Source organism: Thalassophryne amazonica, chromosome 2 (assembly GCF_902500255.1).
Source record: "Thalassophryne amazonica chromosome 2, fThaAma1.1, whole genome shotgun sequence".
Classification (NCBI taxonomy): Eukaryota; Metazoa; Chordata; class Actinopteri; order Batrachoidiformes; family Batrachoididae; genus Thalassophryne; species Thalassophryne amazonica.
Genome location: NC_047104.1, coordinates 35,501,770 through 35,523,411, shown reverse-complemented (window position 1 = coordinate 35,523,411; position 21,642 = coordinate 35,501,770). Strand labels below are relative to the sequence as shown.

The 21,642-nt window shown below is 44.8% G+C and overlaps 1 protein-coding gene across 1 annotated transcript in view; it reads left to right on the top strand.

The window, feature by feature from the left end:
- Positions 1-21,642, top strand: part of plekho2 (pleckstrin homology domain containing, family O member 2) — a 178,971-nt gene that overhangs the window by 153,514 nt on the left and 3,815 nt on the right. Inside the window, exons 3-4 of the mRNA XM_034184900.1 lie at positions 6,203-6,325; positions 17,951-18,055. Of these exons, the coding sequence (XP_034040791.1) occupies positions 6,203-6,325; positions 17,951-18,055 (228 nt within the window). The remainder of the gene's footprint in view (positions 1-6,202; positions 6,326-17,950; positions 18,056-21,642) is intronic.

Below are 21,642 nucleotides of genomic sequence, written 5' to 3'. Positions count from 1 at the left end.
AAGTGCAGGAGTGTGAGTACTTATCAAAGAGGTAGGGAAAAAGTCCAACACAGTCTCCAGCTGTAAATACTCACTGTCTGCTATTAAACACACAAAGCAACAAAGTATTATTGTCGGGAAGACAACACAATCGGCTGAGCACTTTACCTCCTAGGTAGAGCGATATCTCGGCAACGAGGTGGAGATGTCGTCTTGCTGATATACTACTGAAGATCAGATGATTGGTGACAGCTGTCGTAGGTGATAAGTGACAGCTGTCACCCCGGCTGCTCCTGTGAGGCGGCAGCGCCCTCTTGTGCCTGGAGCCCGCACTCCAGGCAGGGTGTCCTCTGGTGGTGGTGGGCCAGCAGTACCTCCTCTTCAGCGGCCCACACAACAAAACTGATGGTATTATTTTCTGTCTTGCTTCACAACATCTGGACTGGGACCAAGAAATTCATTCAAGTCAATAAACTTGAATGAATAGTCTGATCCTCTTCTGTATTTGTTTTGACTAATAATGGCTGTACAAATGTGGGACTGAGCTTGAATAAATGTAACAGCACAGTAATAGCTTGGAAAATGCAGATTTAAGGTGAAACTCTCTTGAAAACGTTGATCATGCCCAGTGATTTCTATTTATGTCTGGCTGTCATAAGCTAATCAAGATGGTGGTGCTCTGGCAACAGCTAGCGAATGACTCACCAGATTGCCGCAGTCCTCCATCTGGTGAGTAAATAGAAATCAATGTTCTGACCCCTTTGAAAAGTGACCAAATTACATGTATTTGTCTTGAGTTTGGCAATGTGTTAGACAAAACCCGCCCCTCAAGGTTAAATGCCCGGATGACCGACCTTGAGGATACCACAACATTGCATATGTCTCAATGAGACTGAATAACAATGATTACATACCAATGTGGTATCTCAGATTTCATGCCTGCTGCGTCCACACACAGAGACATGTAGAATTATTGTTCCACTGTGTGGCGCTCCACAGAAAAACATCGTCCCTTTGTCAGACTCGTAGATGGTGGATCCAGTTTCACTGACAGTGGGGCTAACGGTAGCGCTTAGCTCAGCCATTACTTTCACACTTTCAGGAGAGGGAACACGCTTTGTTAAGAATTTTCTCCTGGGCACACTAAAGGAAAGGATAAAGTCCATGATTAGATCCATGTTTTGAAGACCATTCTCACACTGTTCTGGGCTTCACTTGTGCTGTTTGTACAAGACACACTACAAAACAACTTCTCACTTTCCTCCTCAAAATATTATCTTTGGAAAATCTGTCAGACTAAGGGCAGTTCAGAACCTCTATGACCAGTAAAAGATCAAGGACCGAGACGTCGCCCGGTATGGCGGAGCCGGGGTCCCACCCTGGAGCCAGGCCTGGGGTTGGGGCTCGCGCGCGAGCGCCTGGTTTTCAGGCCTTAGCCCATGGGGCCCGGCCGGGCTCAGCCCGAAAGAGTGACGTGGGCCCACCCTCCTGTGGGTTCACCACCTGCAGAGGGGGCCATGGGGGTCAGGTGCAGAGAGGATTGGGTGGCGGTCGAGGGCGGGTGGCCTGGCGGCCCGGTCCATGCTCACAGCCCCTGGCTGTTGGGACGTGGAATGTCACCTCGCTAGGGGGAAGGAGCCTGAGCTTGTGCGGGAGGTTGAGAGATACCAACTAGAGATAGTCGGGCTCACCTCCACGCACAGCTTGGGCTCTGGTACCCAACTCCTGGAGAGGGGCTGAACGCTTCATTTTTCTGGCGTCGCCCATGTGGAGGGGCGGAGAGCTGGGGTCGCATTGCTTATTGCTCCCCAGCTCAGTCGCCAAGTGTTGGAGTTCACTCCGGTGAACAAGAGGGTCGCGTCCCTACGCCTTCGGGTCGGGGACAGGTCTCTCACCGTTGTCTCGGCCTACGGGCCGAGCAGCAGTGCAGAGTACCCGGCCTTCCTGGAGTCCCTGGGAGGGGTACTAGATAGCGCTCCGACTGGGGACTCCATTGTTCTCCTGGGGGATTTCAGTGCCAACATGGGCGGCAACAGTGAGACCTGGAGGGGGGTGATCGGGAAGCACGGCCTCCCCGATCTGAACCCGAGTGGTGTTCAGTTGTTGGACTTCTGTGCTAGTCACAGTTTGTCCATCACGAACACCATGTTCGAGCACAAGGGTGTCCATAAGTGCACGTGGCACCAGGACACCCTGAGCCCGAGGTCGATGATCGACTTTGTAGTCGTATCATCTGACCTTTGGCCATGTGTCTCGGACACTTGAGTGAAGAGAAGGGCAGAGCTGTCGACTGATCACCACCTGGTGGTGAGTTCGATCCGCTAGGAGGGTAGGAAGCCGGTCAGACCTGGCAGGCCCAAACGTATCATGAGGGTCTGCTGGGAACGACTGGCGGAACCCTCTGTCAGCGAGGTCTTCAACTCCCACCTCCGGAAGAGCTTCTCCCAGATCCCGGGGGAGGTTGGAGACATGGAGTCTGAGTGGACCATGTTCTCCACCTCCATTGTTGACGCGGCCGCTCGTAGCTGTGGTCGCAAGGTCTCTGGTGCCTGTCGCGGCGGCAATCCCCGAACCCGGTGGTGGACACCGGAAGTAAGGGATGCTGTCATGCTGAAGAAGGAGTCCTACTTATCTTTGTTGGTAGGTGGGACCCCTGAGGCAGCTGACAGGTACTGGCAGGCCAAGCGTGCCGCAGCCCGTGCGGTCACAGAGGCAAAAACTCGGGTCTGGGAGGAGTTCGGGGAGGCTATGGAGGAGGACTATCGGTCGGCCTCGAAGAGATTCTGGCAAACCGTCCGATGCCTCAGGAGGCAGAAGCAGCTCTCCACCAGCACTGTTTACGGTGCAGGTGGGGAGCTGTTGACCCTGACTGGGGATGTTGTCGGGCGGTGGAAGGAGTACTTCGAGGATCTCCTCAATCCCATCGTCACGTCTTCCGAAGAGGAAGCAGAGACTGGGGACTCAGAGGCAGACTCATCCATTACGCAGGTCGAAGTCACCGAGGTGGTTAGAAAGCTCCTCGGTGGCAAGGCTCCTGGGGTAGATGAAATCCGTCCTGAGTACCTTAAGTCTCTGGATGTTGTGGGGCTGTCTTGGCTGACACGCCTCTGCAACATCGCGTGGCGATCGGGGACAGTGCCTCTGGATTGGCAGACCGGGGTGGTGGTCCCTCTGTTTAAGAAGGGGGACCGGAGGGTGTGTTCCAACTATAGGGGGATCACACTCCTCAGCCTCCCCAGTAAGGTCTATTCTAGAGTACTGGAGAGGAGAATTCGACCGATGGTCGAACCTCGGATTCAGGAGGAGCAGTGTGGTTTTCGTCCTGGTCGCGGCACACTGGACCAGCTCTACACGCTCCATCGGGTGCGCGAGGGTTCATGGGAGTTTGCCCAACCAGTCCACATGTGTTTTATGGATCTGGAGAAGGCATTTGACCGTGTCCCTCGGGGCACCCTTTGGGGAGTGCTCTGGGAGTACAGGGTGTCCTTTATTTAGGGCTATCCGGTCCCTGTACGACCGCAGCAGGAGCTTGGTTCGCATTGCCGGTAGTAAGTCAAACCTGTTTCCAGTGCACGTTGGCCTCCGCCAGGGCTGCCCTTTGTCACCGGTTCTGTTCATTATTGTTATGGACAGAATTTCTAGGCGCAGCCAGGGTGTAGAGGGGGTCTGGTTTGGCAACCACAGAATCTCGTCTCTGCTGTTTGCGGACGATGTGGTTCTGTTGGCTTCGTCAAATCAGAACCTTCAGCGTGCACTGGGGCGGTTTGCAGCCAAGTGTGAAGCGTCCGGGATGAAAATCAGCACCTCCAAATCCGAAGCCATGGTTCTCGACCGGAAAAAAGGTGCTTTGCCCTCTTCAGGTCAGTGGAGTGTCCTTGCCTCAAGTGGAGGAGTTTAAGTATCTCGGGGTCTTGTTCACGAGTGAGGGACGGATGGAGCTTGAGATCAATAGACGGATCGGTGCAGCATCTGCAGTGATGCGGTCGTTGTATCGGACCGTTGTGGTGAAGAGAGAGCTGAGTAGGGGGGCAAAGCTCTCGATTTAACGATCGATCTACATTCTGATCCTCACCTATGGTCATGAGATTTGGCTCATGACCGAAAGAACGAGATCGCGAGTATAAGCGGCCGAGATGAGTTTCCTCCACAGGGTGGCTGGCTGCTCCCTTAGAGATAGGGTGAGGAGCTCGGTCACTCGGGAGGAGCTCGGAGTCGAGCCGCTGCTCCTCCACGTCGAACTGGGAGGAGGCCCCGGGGAAGACCCAGGATACACTGGAGCGACTACATCTCTCAGCTGGCTTGGGAACGCCTTGGGGTTCCCCCGGAGGAGCTGGGGGAGGTGTGTGTGGATCGGGAGGTCTGGGCGGCTTTGCTTGAGCTGCTGCCCCCGCGACCCGACTCCGGATAAAGCGGAAGAAAATGGATGGATGGATGGATGGATGGAAAATCTGTCGACCTAATAAGCAGCACTTGTCATGTGGCTTTATCCTTGCAAAATACACATTTTAACCATTTTGATGTATTGACTGTCAAAGTCCACAAAAACACTGATTTCACACTGTAAAACAAGAGCAATCTGAGATTTCTAACATCCGCCAATCCAGATCTTGATCACCTCCAAAATTCAGTGGACTCTTCTATGCTGTATCTATCTGTGGTGCAAATTTGGTGAGAATCCGTGAACTAGTTTTGACGTAATCCTTCAAAGTCTATATAAAATGAAATCTTGATCCGGAATCCAGATCTGGATTACCTCCAAAATTTAATGGAGTCTTCCATGGCCTAATATCTATCTGTGCTGAAAATTTTGTCAAAATCCATGCAGTAGTTTTGACGTAATGTTGCTAACAGACAGACAGACAGACAAATAAATAAATAAACGCCGATGAATTTTTTGCATCCTTGGCAGATGTAAAAATGATGTTTTCCACCCTATTCGTTTTAGGGGCGTCACCAAAAATTTATATTCCCCACACCTTATTTCGCCATGTTTGTGACTTAATTTCGCTGGGCATATAGCACCAAAATTAAAAAGAAATACAGAATTTTTTTTTTTCATAATTCTTTATTTATTTAGAATAGTCATCTCATTTGACATTTTATTTACTAGTGACACTTACTTTAAGCAATTCTTTTCTCCCAATCATGTAGTTTTGCCATTGTTACCTGCCAGTTTTATATCACTTTATCTCTGATCTTCTGATATCACCAAATGTCACCCAAAATTATTGTTCCTCTGATCCAGGTTTCTGTGCCTCATGCTTGGTTTGCCTTGTTGAAGTGAAATTTATATCCACACCACAACACAACTTCATGTCTGTCTCCACATCACTGCAATCATCTGCCTCCATGCTGCTACAGCCCAGCCAAAGTCCAAGGCCTGCTTCATTTCCTGAGGTGGATGTGGTTCAGTGTTCTTTTCCTGCTCCTTTACCTGAGGCAAAGGTGTTCCCATGTTCCCTTGTTGCTCTTCTTCCTAAGGCAGCAGTGGTCTGGTGTTCCTTTGTTTCTGCTGTTCCTTTCCTGCTCCTGTTCCTGAGTCAGCAGTGCTGCTGCACATTCCTACTGCTCATTATGACCTTATTGTTCCTGACTATGAGGTGGTGGTGGCTCCACTTGCCAGCATTGATCCTGCACCTACTTCAGATTCTTTGGTTGTATCTATCAGATCCTTTCTTGCACCTTTTCATGATCCTACAATTGTGACAGCTGAAGATACAGATACAGATTCTTTATTGTTATTGTAACAAGTACAACAAAAGGTAAGGCGCAAGCCTTTCAGTGCAAATATAAACCTGAGTAAACCACACGCAGACTTAAAAGGTCTGGAGAAGAAAAGAAATGACACATTAAATTTAACAGAATGAAAAAGGTTTGTTCAAAACACAAGTTAAAAAAATTATAAGTACGTAGGATAAAAAAAGATATATATATATAAACAAGAAAAGTAAGTATAAAACTGTGGATATTTCACAGTGGTAGTGGATGGTGCACGTTAACAAATATTGCACTTATTTCAGTGTGGCATGGCTAGATCCTGACACAGCAGAAGAACCTGCAGATTCTGGTTCTGTGCTGCACATGAATAATGTGGTTATATATATATATTGTAACTGTCTCCTCAGAAATGTCATTAGTAGACATAAATAAATGTTTTAAAACATGTTTTTTGTTAATTGGAGTTCATTATTTGTAATTATTCTCACAATGTTTTGTCCTCCAGGAACTACAGAACTGCTCAGAAAGGCTTGACTTGGAAAACTATGACAGATGTATTGAATTAAAGAGCACCTTCAAGAAGAAGAACAGACTGGTACTGATACGAGCATCGAAACCTGGCAATAAGGTAAGAAGAAGCGATGTCCCCAGCTGATTCAAACAGTTAATATCCTTTGATCAGCATTTTATAGCATCAACTCCTGATAGTCAAATCCATTTCCGATCCTTTATATTTTTCCTCCGGGTTCTCGAGTTGCATTGCATTGGTGTGAGGTTCCTGAATGGAGATGTTTGGTCATGTCAGTACCAGTATAGGACAATGAATGTCCAAGTCTTTAGGGTGCTGGTGCTTCATGTATGGTTGGAAGACTTGGTTGAATGTCCAAGTCTTTAGGGTGCTGGTGCTTCATGTATGGTTGGAAGACTTGGTTGATAATAGCTGACTTTAGGCAAAGATTGGATGTCTTTTGTAGTAGATCATTTGGGAGAATCCTTGAGTACTGATGAAATTACTTTATGTCCAGTGAATGATTACTCAGGCAAAGTCAGATCAGGTGTACTAGTTGCTTTGTGAGGGAATGTCAACTGTGACATCAGTCATGTCAAAACTACTTCATGGATTCTCACCAAATTATTAGGGCATAGAAGACTCCACTGAATTTTGGAGATGATCTGGATCCGGATTGGTGGACATCATAAATCTCTGATTGCTCTTGTTTATTTGTCTGTCTGTCTGTCTCTTAGCAGGATTATGTCAAAACTACTACAAAAATGTTCACCACAGATAGATATTAGGCCATGGAAGACTCCATTAAAGTTTGGAGGTGATCCGGTGTTGCCGACCGTGTAATCACCTAATTTCTGCTTAAAATGGCCTCATTTCTGCTTAAAACTGACTTTAGAATGATTTATGAGGGTTTATCTTGTCCTCTGTTGGTTAATTACCACATTATTCCCTTTGATCGCTTTGGATGTAGAGACTCAGTCTCAGATGAGCTGCTGTGGTTCAAAATGACACATGCGCAGTGAAGGCAGGGCGGACCAATTTTTAGGGGGGACCGTTCGGTCAGCAACACCGGTTCTGGTTCAAGTTTCACTTTATGTAGGCTTTGAAAGATTACGGTTAGCAGGATTATGTCAAAACTACTCCAGGGATTTTGACTAAGTTTTCACCACAGATACATATTAAGCCATGGAAGACTCCATTAAATTTTGGAGGGATTCTGGATCCGGAATCAAGATTTCACTTTATATAGCCTTTGAAGGATTACGTCAAAACTACTTCACGGATTCTCACCATATTTGCACCACAGATACATATTAAGCCATGGAAGACTCCATTCTGTCACTTTGGGGAATGTTCAACATAGAAAAGTAATCCACATAATTTCTGGGCTGGGCTCACAATGTCCATCCATCATTAATTATTAAATGCGAAAGTGGAAAATGGAAAAGGGCTGACTCCTCTCTCCAAAGAGACTCAAATGAAATCCAATCTGTTGTCCAATTACAACAAGTGGTGCCAGCTGTCACTGTAGCCCAGAAGATCAACAAGATGGGACCAGCGTGCATTCAGAATCACCAGCAGCCACTGGTACCAGTTCCCCCAGACCCTGACATCCTTCCAGCGTGCCGCCCCGCAAAGAGCCTGCCCCCGCACATTGGCTGGAGAAGCCACTCATGAGGTGGGCTTCCGGGCCAGCAGACCTATGCCTTCTGGCAGCGGGTGTGGTTGAAAGTGATGAGGCATTTTCTCCCCCGGCTGCTGTGCAAACCCACCCCACTTTTCACTTCAGCCCAACCAACCCAGCCCTTAGAGCCGAAGTTACGAATCTGACTTAGGCTAATTTATTAGCAGAGGCTATCCTTCCTAAGCAGGAAGTGGAAATGATACAGCAGGAACAAGAAGAATAAGATAAAGAAAGAAAGACAAAGAAAATTATTTGTTCTGAAGATGTAATGTCTTTTTATCTGGAAGACAACACTTTTGAATAAGGGATTATTATTACCTCCGCGAAGGAGGTTATGTTTTCGGTTGCGTCCGTATGTTTGTTGGTTGGTTGGTTGGTTTGTTAGCAGGATTACTCAAAAAATCCTCAATGGATTTCAATGAAATTTTTATCAGGGGTTTATCTTGGCCTAACTTAGAAGTCATTAAATTTTGGTAATGATCTGGAACACGATCTGGATCCAGTAATTTTTTTAAGGATTTTTTATCATTGCAGGATAGGGACAATTTCAACATTTTTGCATCTAACTTCATAAAGATGGGTCACAAAGGTTGAACAAAAATTAAGTTACTGACACAACAGTAATTTAGCATTTGTTTCTCCTCATTGAATAAACTTGTTATTAGAAAATAAAAAAACAGTGTAGTTTATGCAGTTTCTCTTTATAAATACATTTGCTGAAGATCTAAGGGTTTAACCCTCTGGGGCTGATGCCGTCATATACGATGGCTAAGACCAAGCTTTACTAAATTACAAATAACTTTTTAATGATATGAGATAGAAACTTACTTTTTTTGCTGAAAAGTTAACTCCGCGGACTTTGGAGCCACTGTCCACCATCTTTGTACTCCTAATAGAAGCTGTGTGATGACATGAGCAATGTGAGTGTCCAATGTCAATTGGTTCTCCGTCACATCGTTTTCCAAAATCCAATCGTAGGGCAGATTCTCCTCACATGACACACCAAAGATTGTTTTTAGGAGTGATGTGTTACTAGTTGGCCCGTTTGAATAGCCCCCTGGCTGCTCCAATGTGCCCTGCGCCATTACACACAGTGAAAGTGCGCAGACAGTGTGTGAGTATCAGGATTGCTTGACTAGTTTTCCTGTGACTGTTACTGGATAAGCCTGTGGCAAGCTCTCTCACTCCGGCATAAAGCACTGTTTACCATATCAATGGAGCGAGGGGGGAGGGGCCGCTCCTCAAACTGAATGAGCCTCGAAGTGTCAGTGTTGTTTCAGAGCAGGAGAGAACAAACACGCAGTCAACTTCATAGTTGAAGTTTGTGATGTGACCTTTGTGTAATAGCAGCCAGAAATTGCTTTGAGATGAAGACAAACAAAACGCATAGACTATTTTGTATATATTGTTCAAAATGTGCATTTGTGTTTATTGTTTGAACCTTTTTGTTGTATAGTCTTTCACACAAGAGCCTAAATTACCTTTATAAAGTGTCAAAACTGTTGTTTATTTTACTTTGCTGTGTGTTTTGAATAAATGTGTGTGGAAAATTATTTCCGCTTTACTTTTTCCTTTCTTATTTCTGATTGTAAACCTGTATTACACTTATAAAAACAAAACTATAGCATATATATTTTGAAAGTACAGGTTGTCCTGAAAAAAAGAGACATAAAACTTGATTGTGGGATGCAGGGAGAGCTGTTAACAGCGATAATAAAACATTTATGCCAGGCGAGTGAACTGTCCAAAAAATGCCCTCAGACCCCAGAGGGTTAACCAGTGAATCTGAAACATGATGGTAGATGCGTGAAATGACATGGAATAAGCCTCTTTGCCAAAGGGTATTCCATGTGACGTCAATGACCCTGTGGCCTTGGCAGAGGTTTGCACTCTCTGAGTGCTTCTAGTTATTATTGGCCTCTCTTCATTGGCTTCTTGTTAATTCTAGAATAGATTTTAAAATTCTTCTTCTTACTTATAAGGCTTTGAATAATCAGGTCCCATCTTATCTTAGGGACCTCATAGTACCATATCACCCCAATAGAGCGCTTCGCTCTCAGACTGCAGGCTTACTTGTAGTTCCTAGGGTTTGTAAGAGTAGAATGGGAGGCAGAGCCTTCAGCTTTCAGGCTCCTCTCCTGTGGAATCAGCTCCCAATTCAGATCAGGGAGACAGACACCCTCTCTACTTTTAAGATTAGGCTTAAAACTTTCCTTTTTGCTAAAGCTTATAGTTAGGGCTGGATCAGGTGACCCTGAACCATCCCTTAGTTATGCTGCTATAGACTTAGACTGCTGGGGGGTTCCCATGATGCACTGAGTGTTTCTTTCTCTTTTTGCTCTGTATGCACCACTCTGCATTTAATCATTAGTGATTGATCTCTGCTCTCCTCCACAGCATGTCTTTTTCCTGGTTCTCTCCCTCAGCCCCAACCAGTCCCAGCAGAAGACTGCCCCTCCCTGAGCCTGGTTCTGCTGGAGGTTTCTTCCTGTTAAAAGGGAGTTTTTCCTTCCCACTGTCGCCAAGTGCTTGCTCACAGGGGGTCGTTTTGACCGTTGGGGTTTTTACGTAATTATTGTATGGCCTTGCCTTACAATATAAGGCGCCTTGGGGCAACTGTTTGTTGTGATTTGGCGCTATATAAATAAATTGATTATTCTATTTGGAATTCTATTTGGTTTTTGCTCTTGGGCAATTCCATTGTGACAGATGTTACATTTGTAAGGAGTATGAGCCATTTCAACCAGTCTCACACTAAAAGTTGAATCCATGGGGTGGGGAGTAGGGTGTGTTTTCTTTAAGCTACATCCGAACCTCTTCTTTTTAATTTAAATATGCGCCTTTACTCAAGAAATACCAACAAATCTTCATCGTAAGGACATATTTATATAAAATAGACGAGCATTGAAAACGAAATGGCTACAAAGCAGCGTAAAAACAAGAATGACGAGCCAGCTAAGCTACAACTCAGCATAGTGTCGATGCTAGCTACGACTCCTGTGGACTCCGGCCCAGAAAACAATGCTGAGACACTGAAATCAGAAATCTTGCTTTCACTTAAAATCGACATTGCAGAAGTTATAAAGACAGAGATGAGAAATGGCAATTACTGCTGATTTTAACTCCCTGAAGAATGAGAAGTGTGGCGGTGAAGCAGGAGATACACAGCGCTGTAGTCTCACTGCGTGCAGACATTGAACACATGAAGGCCGGAGTCAAAGAAGTGGAAAGTGTAAGTGAAAGAATCTCTGCCTGGTCAGACGAGATAACTGCTTTGCAAACTACAGTAAAAATGTTGACTGCGGAGATGACAGGACTAAAAACAAATGTGAAGCTATGGAGGAGAGAATGCAGAGAGCTAATATAATCTTGGGGTGGCTGAGGGAAACAATACAAGTTCTACAGCCATGGTAGAAGGGCTGCTCAAAGAGGTGTTACAACTGGATAATGATGTGATCGTGGATCAAACACACAGAGCCCCGGGACCTGCGAGGAAAGACAACAAGCCACACGCCATCGTTGCCACGCTCCACTGCTACTGGGACTGTGCCGAGACACTGAGCCATGGATGCGCCCGCTGTGGTACAACGGGACAAACATCGCTGTGTTTCCTGACTACACTACAGGCATCGCCAAGGCGAGAGCTGCCTTCAGTGAAGTCAGACATGTTCTTTGTGGCAGGGAAGGAGTTCACTACGGTATCATGTTTCCAGCACAATTTCGTGTCACGTTTAATGGCGTGGAGAAGGCCTTTACTGAAGCAGATGCAGAAATGACATACGTCTAAAGAAATATTATCTCCCCGGAGAGTGAAAAATAATTAATCCTTCAGTAACCACTGAGTGCTAATGGAAAACTATTTTAGGTGTTTCTGAATGCAATAATAGAGTGAACTCATAAACATTCATTATTTGTATATTGACGATTTTACATCAAGTTACACCCTTTCATGCATTTGTGGTTTTAAAAGGTTTTCAGAAATCTAAGAAAACTGTTTCCACTCCATGTCCGACCTTTATAGAGATACATGTAATAAGAACATATCCATCCATCCATTTTCTATACCCACTTACTCCAACTAAGGGTATAAGAACATATGTCACAGCCGAAAAATCAAATGTAAAAATCTGGCAAAAACTGACAACCAACCAATTTAACTGATCATTTGACAGTCACAATTCATGTGGGAAAGGGACATTTCTGAATTAATCCAACTTGTATTGTGAAGTTGGAAGTTTTATAAATAAGTTGCACCATTTTTCAGAATCTATAACTGAAAATAATTTTTGCCTGGTCATGCCCCATTTTTCATGAAATTACCCTCTTTTAACACGAAGAAGAAGAAAATTAATGGTCAGATTATCTTTCACGAATGTGCTGCAAAAACGTTTTCCAACATTTAATTGTGTTGCATCTTCACCTCACATATGACTGCCGGTGTCGCTGACTGAACGGTCCCCCCCTAAAAATTGGTCCGCCCTGCCTTCACTGCACATATGTCATTTTGGACCACAGCAGCTCATCTGAGATTGTCGCTCTACACCTAAAGCGATCAAATGGATCAATGGGATTATTAACCATCAGATGACACGGTAAAACCTCTTAAATCATTCTAAAGTCAGTTCTAAGCAGAAACGAGGCAGTTTTAAGCAGAAAATGAGGGAAAAAAATGACTTGAATCCTTGATCGCCAAAGTAAAGGCCAGTGTCCATTGATCAAAACAGATGGTGTACTTTGACCTGTTAGAACTGAGCATAACAGATAGTGCAAATTATTCTTTCAACCAATAATTTGCATTTTTTTTTACCCAAATTAGAAAAACTTTTATTTTAACCTCTGTAAAAACTGAAACTGGCCTTTGTCGCCATTTTTGCTGTTTTATGTATAACACAATAATCATCCTATTTCATCCTATTTCGACCAAACGTGGGGGGAATACCTGTTGTCAGTCAAAGAGAAAGCGATTTGATTTTGAGAGAAAGCAGTTAAGGTCATTGTAACAGGCAAAAGTTAATACTTTCTCCCAATACTTATAAATAGGGGTTGCATATGAAAACTCATATGCACTTTGTTTTGTTTTGTTTTTTTTGCAGTGAAACCAAATACATTAAATTGTAAAATCCATCTGTCCATTTTCTATACCTGCTTACTCCAATTAAGGGTTCAATTGTAAAATGATATATATAAATCAAACAAACAAATTGAAAAAAGGGTCCATTCATTTGTGTTGGACATTAAGTTACTGAGATAAATAGAATAATCAGTTTGGTGTTGAGAAGAACAGAGTCATGTGTGTGAATATTTGTGTATAAAAACCTTACTCCACATGCCAGCTGTTTTGTGTTGAAAATCTAGGAATGCCAGTATTTTTGGTATTAGCAAATAAAGTGCAACAAATGTTGAAAAACTACGAATTGGTTACAAAAATCATGTTCTCATCATCTGCTGCAAGCTGAGCTGCAGGCCTTGATTAAATTCTGAGTTCCTGAATTTCTTGGTACTTGTTGTTTTGTGGTGTGACCAGAATGCCGTGAGCTGCTTGGCTGCCTGTGACTTTTCTCCAGGGTAACCCTGTTCAGCTCCGCCTCTCTGGGGCTAAATAGTGCCAAAACATGAAAAGAGTTTCCTGAAGCAATACAGCAGCACTGAGTCCCAGAACAAACTGCTGGCAGCTGTGTTTACACACTTAAGACAGACAAGTGCTCAGTTTCAACTATGAGAGTATGAAAATCCAGTTTTTTTATAAATAAATGTGATTGGTACATCTGGATCAGCTGTTAGTTTTGCAGACAGTTGTTTTGATTTAGTTTGCCCACGTTCCTAACTCTCCCTCTGCTTCCAGTCGCACTCTGTGGTTGTGTGGCCTGGACGCTAACAGGTGCATTAAGTCAGTGACTGGATGGCTTTGGTGTTTGGCTTTGCAGAAGAATCCTGCTGTAATACTGATAAAGCATGTTTACGTTGTGAGGCAGCATCATCTGCAGCACCGTGGTCATGTGCTCTGTTTTCATGAGTACGATCCAGCAAAGTTGTGTCGTTGCTCCTTGTTTACTGAGGACTTCAGCTGGATGAACAAGGCGATGCCTATGTAACACCCGATTGTAACAAATCGGTACTTGGGACCAAAAGCAGTAGCGTATGCTCCCAGAACTGGACTGAATTGTTGTGTACTATGGATGGCAGAAATATCCAAGTACTGTCCTAAAGTGTGCAGAAGTGGTTGTAGAATTTCACAATATAAATTATACTGATATTTTGTAGATCATCCAGAACAAAGCATTCCTGTTTGGTAGCCTTATTTTTCTGATGTGATGTAAGAAGATGCAGCAATGCTCCTGTAGCTCAATCAGTAAGGGCCCCTTCACACATTAGTGTGAAGTGCATGACGCAGGAATCATGTGCAAACCGTGTGAAATCGTCCCTGCCTCTAACGCCTCATACACCTGTTGCTACAACAATTTGCGCACACCAGCGGCTGAATGACAGAGTGTGCACTGTACGAACCCATCGCAGTTAAGTCTAAGTTCCCCACAACTGTGGAGTTGCCGAGATGTGGCATGCCATCAGCTCCCCACACAACATGTGTGTATGTGTGTGTGTGTGTGTGTGTCGTGCGCTCCGCCGCAGGCAAGGCTCATCTCATCTGATCAGAGAGGGACACTTTGGTCTGTGCTCTGAATGGATGGGTGCGTGGCAGTTGTTGGCTGGTCCCAGACATCCAAGCTGCAGAACACGCACCATGTTTTGATGGACGCGCGCGTGTGCGCTTGCTGTACTCACATCAAAAACATAAGAACATATATTGCTTGCAACGGGCTGGAGAGCGCCCACACTGACAGCTCCAGCTGGACTGGACGTCAGTTCATGCAGCTCGTCCCATGGAAGACAATGCAAGCACCTGCAGCACTGTGAGCTGCTGTTCTTGATCGACAGACACCGTCCATGCACAAACCGTCATGCCTGGCTGTCGCACGATGTCTCGTGGTGTGCAAATTCGAAGCGTTTCGCGCTGTCCAAACATCGTCCAAACTTCGCACTATGTGTGAAGGGGCCTTAAACAAGATGTTGCAAATGGTGTCAGTTCTCCTTGTTGTGGGATATCGCTGCCACCATGTGTTAACAAGAAGCACCATTTCCAACTGATGTATCAAAGAGCTTCTTACTTTGTTTTTTGTTATATGATATTAGTTGTTCAAGTCCACAACTTCACAGTATCAATGGAAAGTGTGGGTTTAATAATAATATTTGCATACATTTCAGTTTCTTCCTACATTTTTCAAAGTCTACAAACATTTGATTTGAGTGAAACAAGTGAATTGTCCATGTGCAAGGGACACAACTGTAAGTCAATTTTTGACTGTCAGTCCATCTTATTTTTGCCAAAACTAACTTGTCAAATGAATAATAAATGCATCTTTTGGCTCAACAATTTACCTCAATAATTATTTAAAAAGTAATTAAAATATATGTATACTAGCATGTTGTCTGTGGGGATCCACGGGCTCTAGTTTGGGTAGTGTTTATAAAATAGGTAGCTGACATTTTTCAAGGGTGGTAATAAATTATGTAAAGTTTCAGTGATGAGTTGGAATGGTGTGTGAGTCCAGAATGTTTTTAGAACCTTAGACCTCAACAGTTTTTAGAGGAAGAACTCAACCTTTATTTCCTGTTAATTATGTAATTAGTTAATGTTAATTTACTGTCTTAATGTATTTATTATTGTTGTATATTTATAATTTATTATTATTATCATCATTATTAATATAATTAAGACAAAACCTCAGACCGGACATCGACGTTGGTTGATGTAAATTTTGAAGGCTGCTCAGGATGTGAATTTCAACAAAATATTTATTAAAATGGGTGGGAACACAGGCGATTTGCGAACTTGGCAACTAAATTCGATTGGGAGAAATAAATTGGCAAGAAACATAGCCTAGAATAAAATATTCTTAATTCTGTATGTTATTTTCATACTTATGTGAATATTCTGCATCAGATATAAAGAATATTACTGATTCGCAGACAATAACCGACAAAAATCTTTCCGGCATTACGCACTTGTTACAACCCCAATTTCAATGAAGTTGGGATGTTGTGTGAAATGTAAATAAAAACAGAATACAATGATTTGGAAATCCTCTTCAGCCTATATTCAATTGAATACACCACAAAGACAAGATATTTAATGCTCAAACTGATGCTACTTTTTTGTTTTTGTGCAAATATTTGCTCATTTTGAAATTAATACCTGCAACACATTCCAAAAAAGCTGAGACAGGGGCAACAAAAGACTGAGAAATTTGATGAATGGTCAGAGAACACCTGTTTGGAACATCCCACAGGTGAACAGGTTCATTGGAAAGAGGTGAGTGTCATGATTGCGTATAAAAAGAACATCCCCAAAAGGCTCAGCCATTCACAAGTAAAGATGGGGCGAGGATCACCACTTTGTGAACAACTGCGTGTTATAGTCCATCAGTTTAAGAACAATGTTTCTCAACATTCATTTGCAAGGAATTTAGGGATTCCATCATCTACAGTCCATAATATAATCAGAAGATTCAGAGAATCTGGAGAACTTTCTACACGTAAGCGGCAAGCCAGAACACCAACATTGAATGCCCGTGACCTTTGATCCCTCAGGTGGCACTACCGACATCATTGTGTAAAGGATCTTACCGTGTGGGCTCAGGAACACTTCAGAAAACCATTGTCAGTTAACACAGTTCGCCTCTACAACTACAAGTGCAAGTTAAAACTCTACCATGCAAAGCGAAAGCCATACATCAACAACATCCAGAAAGGCCACCACCTTCTCTGAGCCCAAGCTCATTTTAAATGGACAGACACAAAGTGGAAAAACGTGCTGTGGTCTGATGAGTCCACATTTCATATTGTTTTTGGAAATCATGGACGCCGTGTCCTCCGGACAAAAGAGGAAAAAGACCATCCAGATTGATACCAGCGCAAACTTCAAAAGCCAGCATCTGTGATGGTATGGGGGGGTGTTAGTGCCCATGGCATGGGCAACTTACACATCTGTGATGGCACCATCAATGCTGAAAGGGACATCCGGGTTTTGGAGCAACACATCCTGCCATCCAAGCGACATCTTTTTCAGGGACGCTAATATCTGTAGTTTCTCCAAAAATATTAGTCCCATCAACGGTCCATTTTGGCAACATTTATAAGTGACCCAAAATACATGAGCATACCAATCGGCAAATGTCAGCTCTCCTCAGTTTGCCCATAATTCAAAGTCATGCACACATATGCACACGTGCCACTTCACTTTTAATATATTATTATATTATCATTATATATTATTATATATTGTATGTTTTCTGCATGGGGGGCAGCACGGTGACTTAGTGGTTAGCACTGTTGCCTCACAGCAAGAAGGTCATGGGTTCGATTCCCACCTGTGGCCTTTCTGTGTGGGGTTTGCATGTTCTCCACGTGTTTGCGTGGGTTTCCTCCGGGTGCTCCGGTTTCCTTCCACAGCCGAAGAGATGCAGGTCAGGTGGATTGGAATCTTTAAATTGTCTGTAGGTGTGCGAGTGGGTGTGACTGTGTTTGTTTATCTGTTTGTGGCCCTGTGACAGACTGGCATCCAGTCCTGGGTGTACCCTGCCTTACGCTCTATGACTGCTGGCATAGGATCCAGCTCCCCGCGACCTTAACTGGACTAAGCGGTTGAAGATGAGTGTGTGAGTGTGTGTTTTCTGCATGGTGCCCCAAGCGGGTGCTTTTAATTTTACACACCCACATACAGAGACATTGACGGAAGACATCAAACGCACAAACCTTCCCGCTCATGGTAACGGCAACATGACACTTATCTAAACTGACTAAACCAATTGAACTACAACAGCACGAATCAATAACACTAACAACACTGTTAAACTAACAGAAACCACAATAACAACATTTAAAACCCCAAACTCCCATGGTGCATTGCAGCACATCTATTCACTGTTGTTAGCTTATATTGCTCATTTTGTAACTTTGTAAGTTACAAATGTAATTTTTGTTGTTCTAATTTCTGTGATTGACAGGCCCATGATTTGAAGTTCCAAGTTCAGACTCCAGAAGAGAAGGATGCTTGGATTAAAGCCCTGAGTGATGGCATTAGTAGAGCAAAGAACAAAGTCTTTGATGAGGTAAACGTCTTTGTACTGCAAATAGCATTCCAAGTAGTACAGTGCATCCGGAAAGTATTCACAGTGCTTCACTTTTTCCACATTTTGTTTTGTTACAGCCTTATTCCAAAATGGAGTAAATTCATTTTTACCTCACAATTCTCCTCAAAATTACAGCAATTACAGCCTCAAGTCTTCTTAAATATGATGCCACAAGCTTGGTGCACCTATCCTTGGGCGGTTTTGCCTCTTCCTCTTGGCAGCACCTCTCAAACTCTATCAGATTGGATGGGGAGTGTCGGTGCACAGTCATTTTCACATGTCTCCAGAGATGTTCAATCAGAATCAGGTCTGGGTTCTGGCTGGGCTACTCAACGACATTCACAGAGTTGTCCTGACATCTTGTTGATATCTAGTTCAAGATTCAAGATTCAAAGCTTTAATTGTCATATGCACAGTAAGGAAACACGTTTCCCTGTACAATGAAATTCTTACTTTGCTGCCCACACTGGATGCCCAAATATATATAAATGACTCTAAGTATAAATATCTAAATATAAGAGGAAAAAAAGAAATAACATAAAGTAAGCATGTTGGTAAGAACAATAGAATATAACAGAGCAATGTACTAAAATGGAAATATACATTATAAGAAGGGAAATAAAATATGCTTTTGTAATGGCCTATGTACATAATAGTGCATCAGTGTGCAACATTCACTGTTTTGTGCAACATTCAGCAGTAAATGGTTTAGTGCAAATGAGCCAGTGGATTCAAGTTAGCAGGTATTGTAGTGCAATAGAATGAAGTGTCCGTAATATAGTAAGGTGTCAAGTAGAAAATAAAGTGACCAGTGATGGGGAGCTCCGTCCTTGGGGGGGTCTAACAGTCTAACAGCCATTAGACTGTTAAACAGTCTAATGGCTGTTAGACTGAGAAAGAAGGAGTTCTTGAGCCTGGTGGTTCTGCATCTCACAGTCCTGAACCTGTGGCCTAAGGGGAGGAGTGTGAATAGTCCATGCTGGGGGTAAGTGGGGGCCTAAGGGGAGGAGTGTGAATAGTCCATGCTGGGGGTAAGTGGGGTCTTTGATGATGGAGACAGCTCTCCTGTGGACTCTGCGGTGGTATATGCTCTGCAGAGAGGGTTGTGGGGTCCTGGTGATCTTTACCACTTTCTGCAGGCGTTTGCGATCCCACACAGTAGAGCTGCCGTACCACACAGTGATGCAGGTGGTTAGGACTGACTCAATGATGCAGCTGAAGAAGTTGCTGAGGATCTTGGGTGCCAACCCAAATTTCCTCAGCCTCCTCAGGAAATATAGCCACTGCTGAGCCATCTTCACCACCTGTGTGGTGTTGAATGTCCAGGTCGCTGATGTGGACCCCCAGGTACTTGAAGTTCCTCACCCTCTCAACCTCAAGACCTCTGATGAACAGTGGCTGGTGAGGCCTCCTCTCCTTCCTCATCTCCACTATCATCTCCTTGGTCTTGTCTGTGTTGAGGGTGAGGTTGTTGTCTCCACACCACGTCACCAGACTGTCCACCTCCCTCCTGTAGGCCGTCTCATCTCCGCCAGTGATGCGTCCTATCAAGGCGGTGTCGTCAGCAAAATTGATGATGGTGTTGTTGGGGTGGGAAGTGGCACAGTCGTGGGTAAACATGGTGTAGAGGATGGGGCTGAGGACACAGCCCTGTGGCGTCCCCATGTTGGTAGCGACGGTGGCTGACGTCCTTCTCTCGATCCTGACAGACTGTGGCCTACCAGTCAGGAAGTTGAAAAGCCAGTCACAGAGGGAGGGGTGAAGTCCGAGGGCTAACAGTTTGTGGGTGAGTTTGTGGGGGACGACCGTGTTGAAGGCGGAGCTGTAGTCGATAAAGAGCATCCTAATGTCGGAGTCTTTATTTTCCAGATGAGAGCGGGAGATGTGAAGGGCGGCGACGATGGTGTCGGATGTAGACCGGTTGCACCTGTAGGCGTACTGCCGTGGGTTGGTGGTGTCCGGAATGCTGTTATGAATGTGAGACAGTATCACTCTCTCGAAGCACTTCATAATGATTGAAGTGAGTGCTACTGGCTGGAAGTCATTCAGACAGGATGGAGGGTTCTTCTTGGGGAGGGGGATGATGGTGGTGGTCTTGTAGCATCTCGGGACTATGCAATGCCTGAGGGAAAGGTTGAAGATGGAGGTGAGAATATCAGCCAGCTCGTTAGCACATACTCTGAGGGTGCGTCCTGGTACATTGTCTTGCCTGGCAGCCTTCCGGGGGCGGACGCTCCTCAAGGCTTTGTGTACTTGGGCTGATGTGATGACTGGCGAGGGGGAGGGGGGTTGAGTGGGCAGTGTGTGTCTGTATTCTGTAGAGGTGGTGAGGATGGGGCTCTCAAAGCGGTTGTAGAAGGCGTTGAGGTCGTCTGGCTGGCTGTCTGACGAGCTGATGGTGGTGGTTCTGGAGCTGGTCCTGAAGTTTGTGATGTGATCCAGGCATTGCCACATTCTCCTGGCGTCAGCGTTAGAGTAGAAATCCTCCGTCTTCTCTCTGTGCTGTCTCTTGGCCGCTTTTAAGGCCTTCTCCAGTCTGTACTGTGCAGCCTTGTACTCGGTTTCATTGCCATATCTAAAAGCAGCAGTGTGAGCATGCAGTAAGTGCAGCACCTCTCTGTTTATCCAGGGCTTCTGGTTGGGGAACTTCCTCATTTGTATGGTGAGTACGATGTTCTCGACACAAGTGCTGATATGCCCAGTCACATACTCAGCATAGTCTTCTACGTTGACGGAGATGTCCTCTCTGGTGGCTGCAGCTCTAAAAACATCCCAGTCAGTTGTGGCAAAACAGTCCTGTAGAGTGCTCTCAACCTCTGGTGTCCATAGTTTAACCTGTCTGGTGACAGGGTTGGACTGCTTGAGTTCTTGTCTGTAGGCCGGGTACAGAAACAAAGAGATGTGATCTGAGTTTCTAAGGGGGGTGGACTGCACCACGTATGTTGCTGTAAACATGGTCCAGGGTGTTTTTTCCCCTGGTGGAAATGTCCACATGCTGAAAGCATTTAGGGAGTACAGACCGTAAATTGCACTGGTTGAAGTCACCAGCCACGATAAAAACAGCGTCAGGATGAGCCGTCTCCGGCAAGCTGATGACGTCATGAGCTTGCCTAGAGCCTCGGTGTAGTTAGCGCGTGGATGGATGTAAAAAGCAGCCGAAAACACACATGTGAATTCCCTTGGTAGATAAAAGGGCATTGCAGCAGTAAAAGCTCCATATCTGACGAGCAGTGCTTGTATACAGTCCGTACATCTCTACACCACGCATTGTTGACATAAACACACACACCTCCCCCTGTCGTCTTACCGGAGGCAGCAGGCTGGTCCCCCCGGTACAATGAGTGGCTCTCCAGGTGAACAGGGGAGTCCGGAACGCTTTCCATGAGCCAGGTTTTGGAGAAAATAAGAGCGAAGCAGTCTCTGGACTCCCTCTATGATGATATCCTAGCTCCTAGCTCGTCCAGTTTGTTCTCCAGAGACCGCACGTTAGCTAGCAAGAAGCTGGGGAGCGGAGGTCTGCTCAGGCGAGCCTTTAGTCTAGCGTGGAGCCTGCCTCTCTTGCCTCG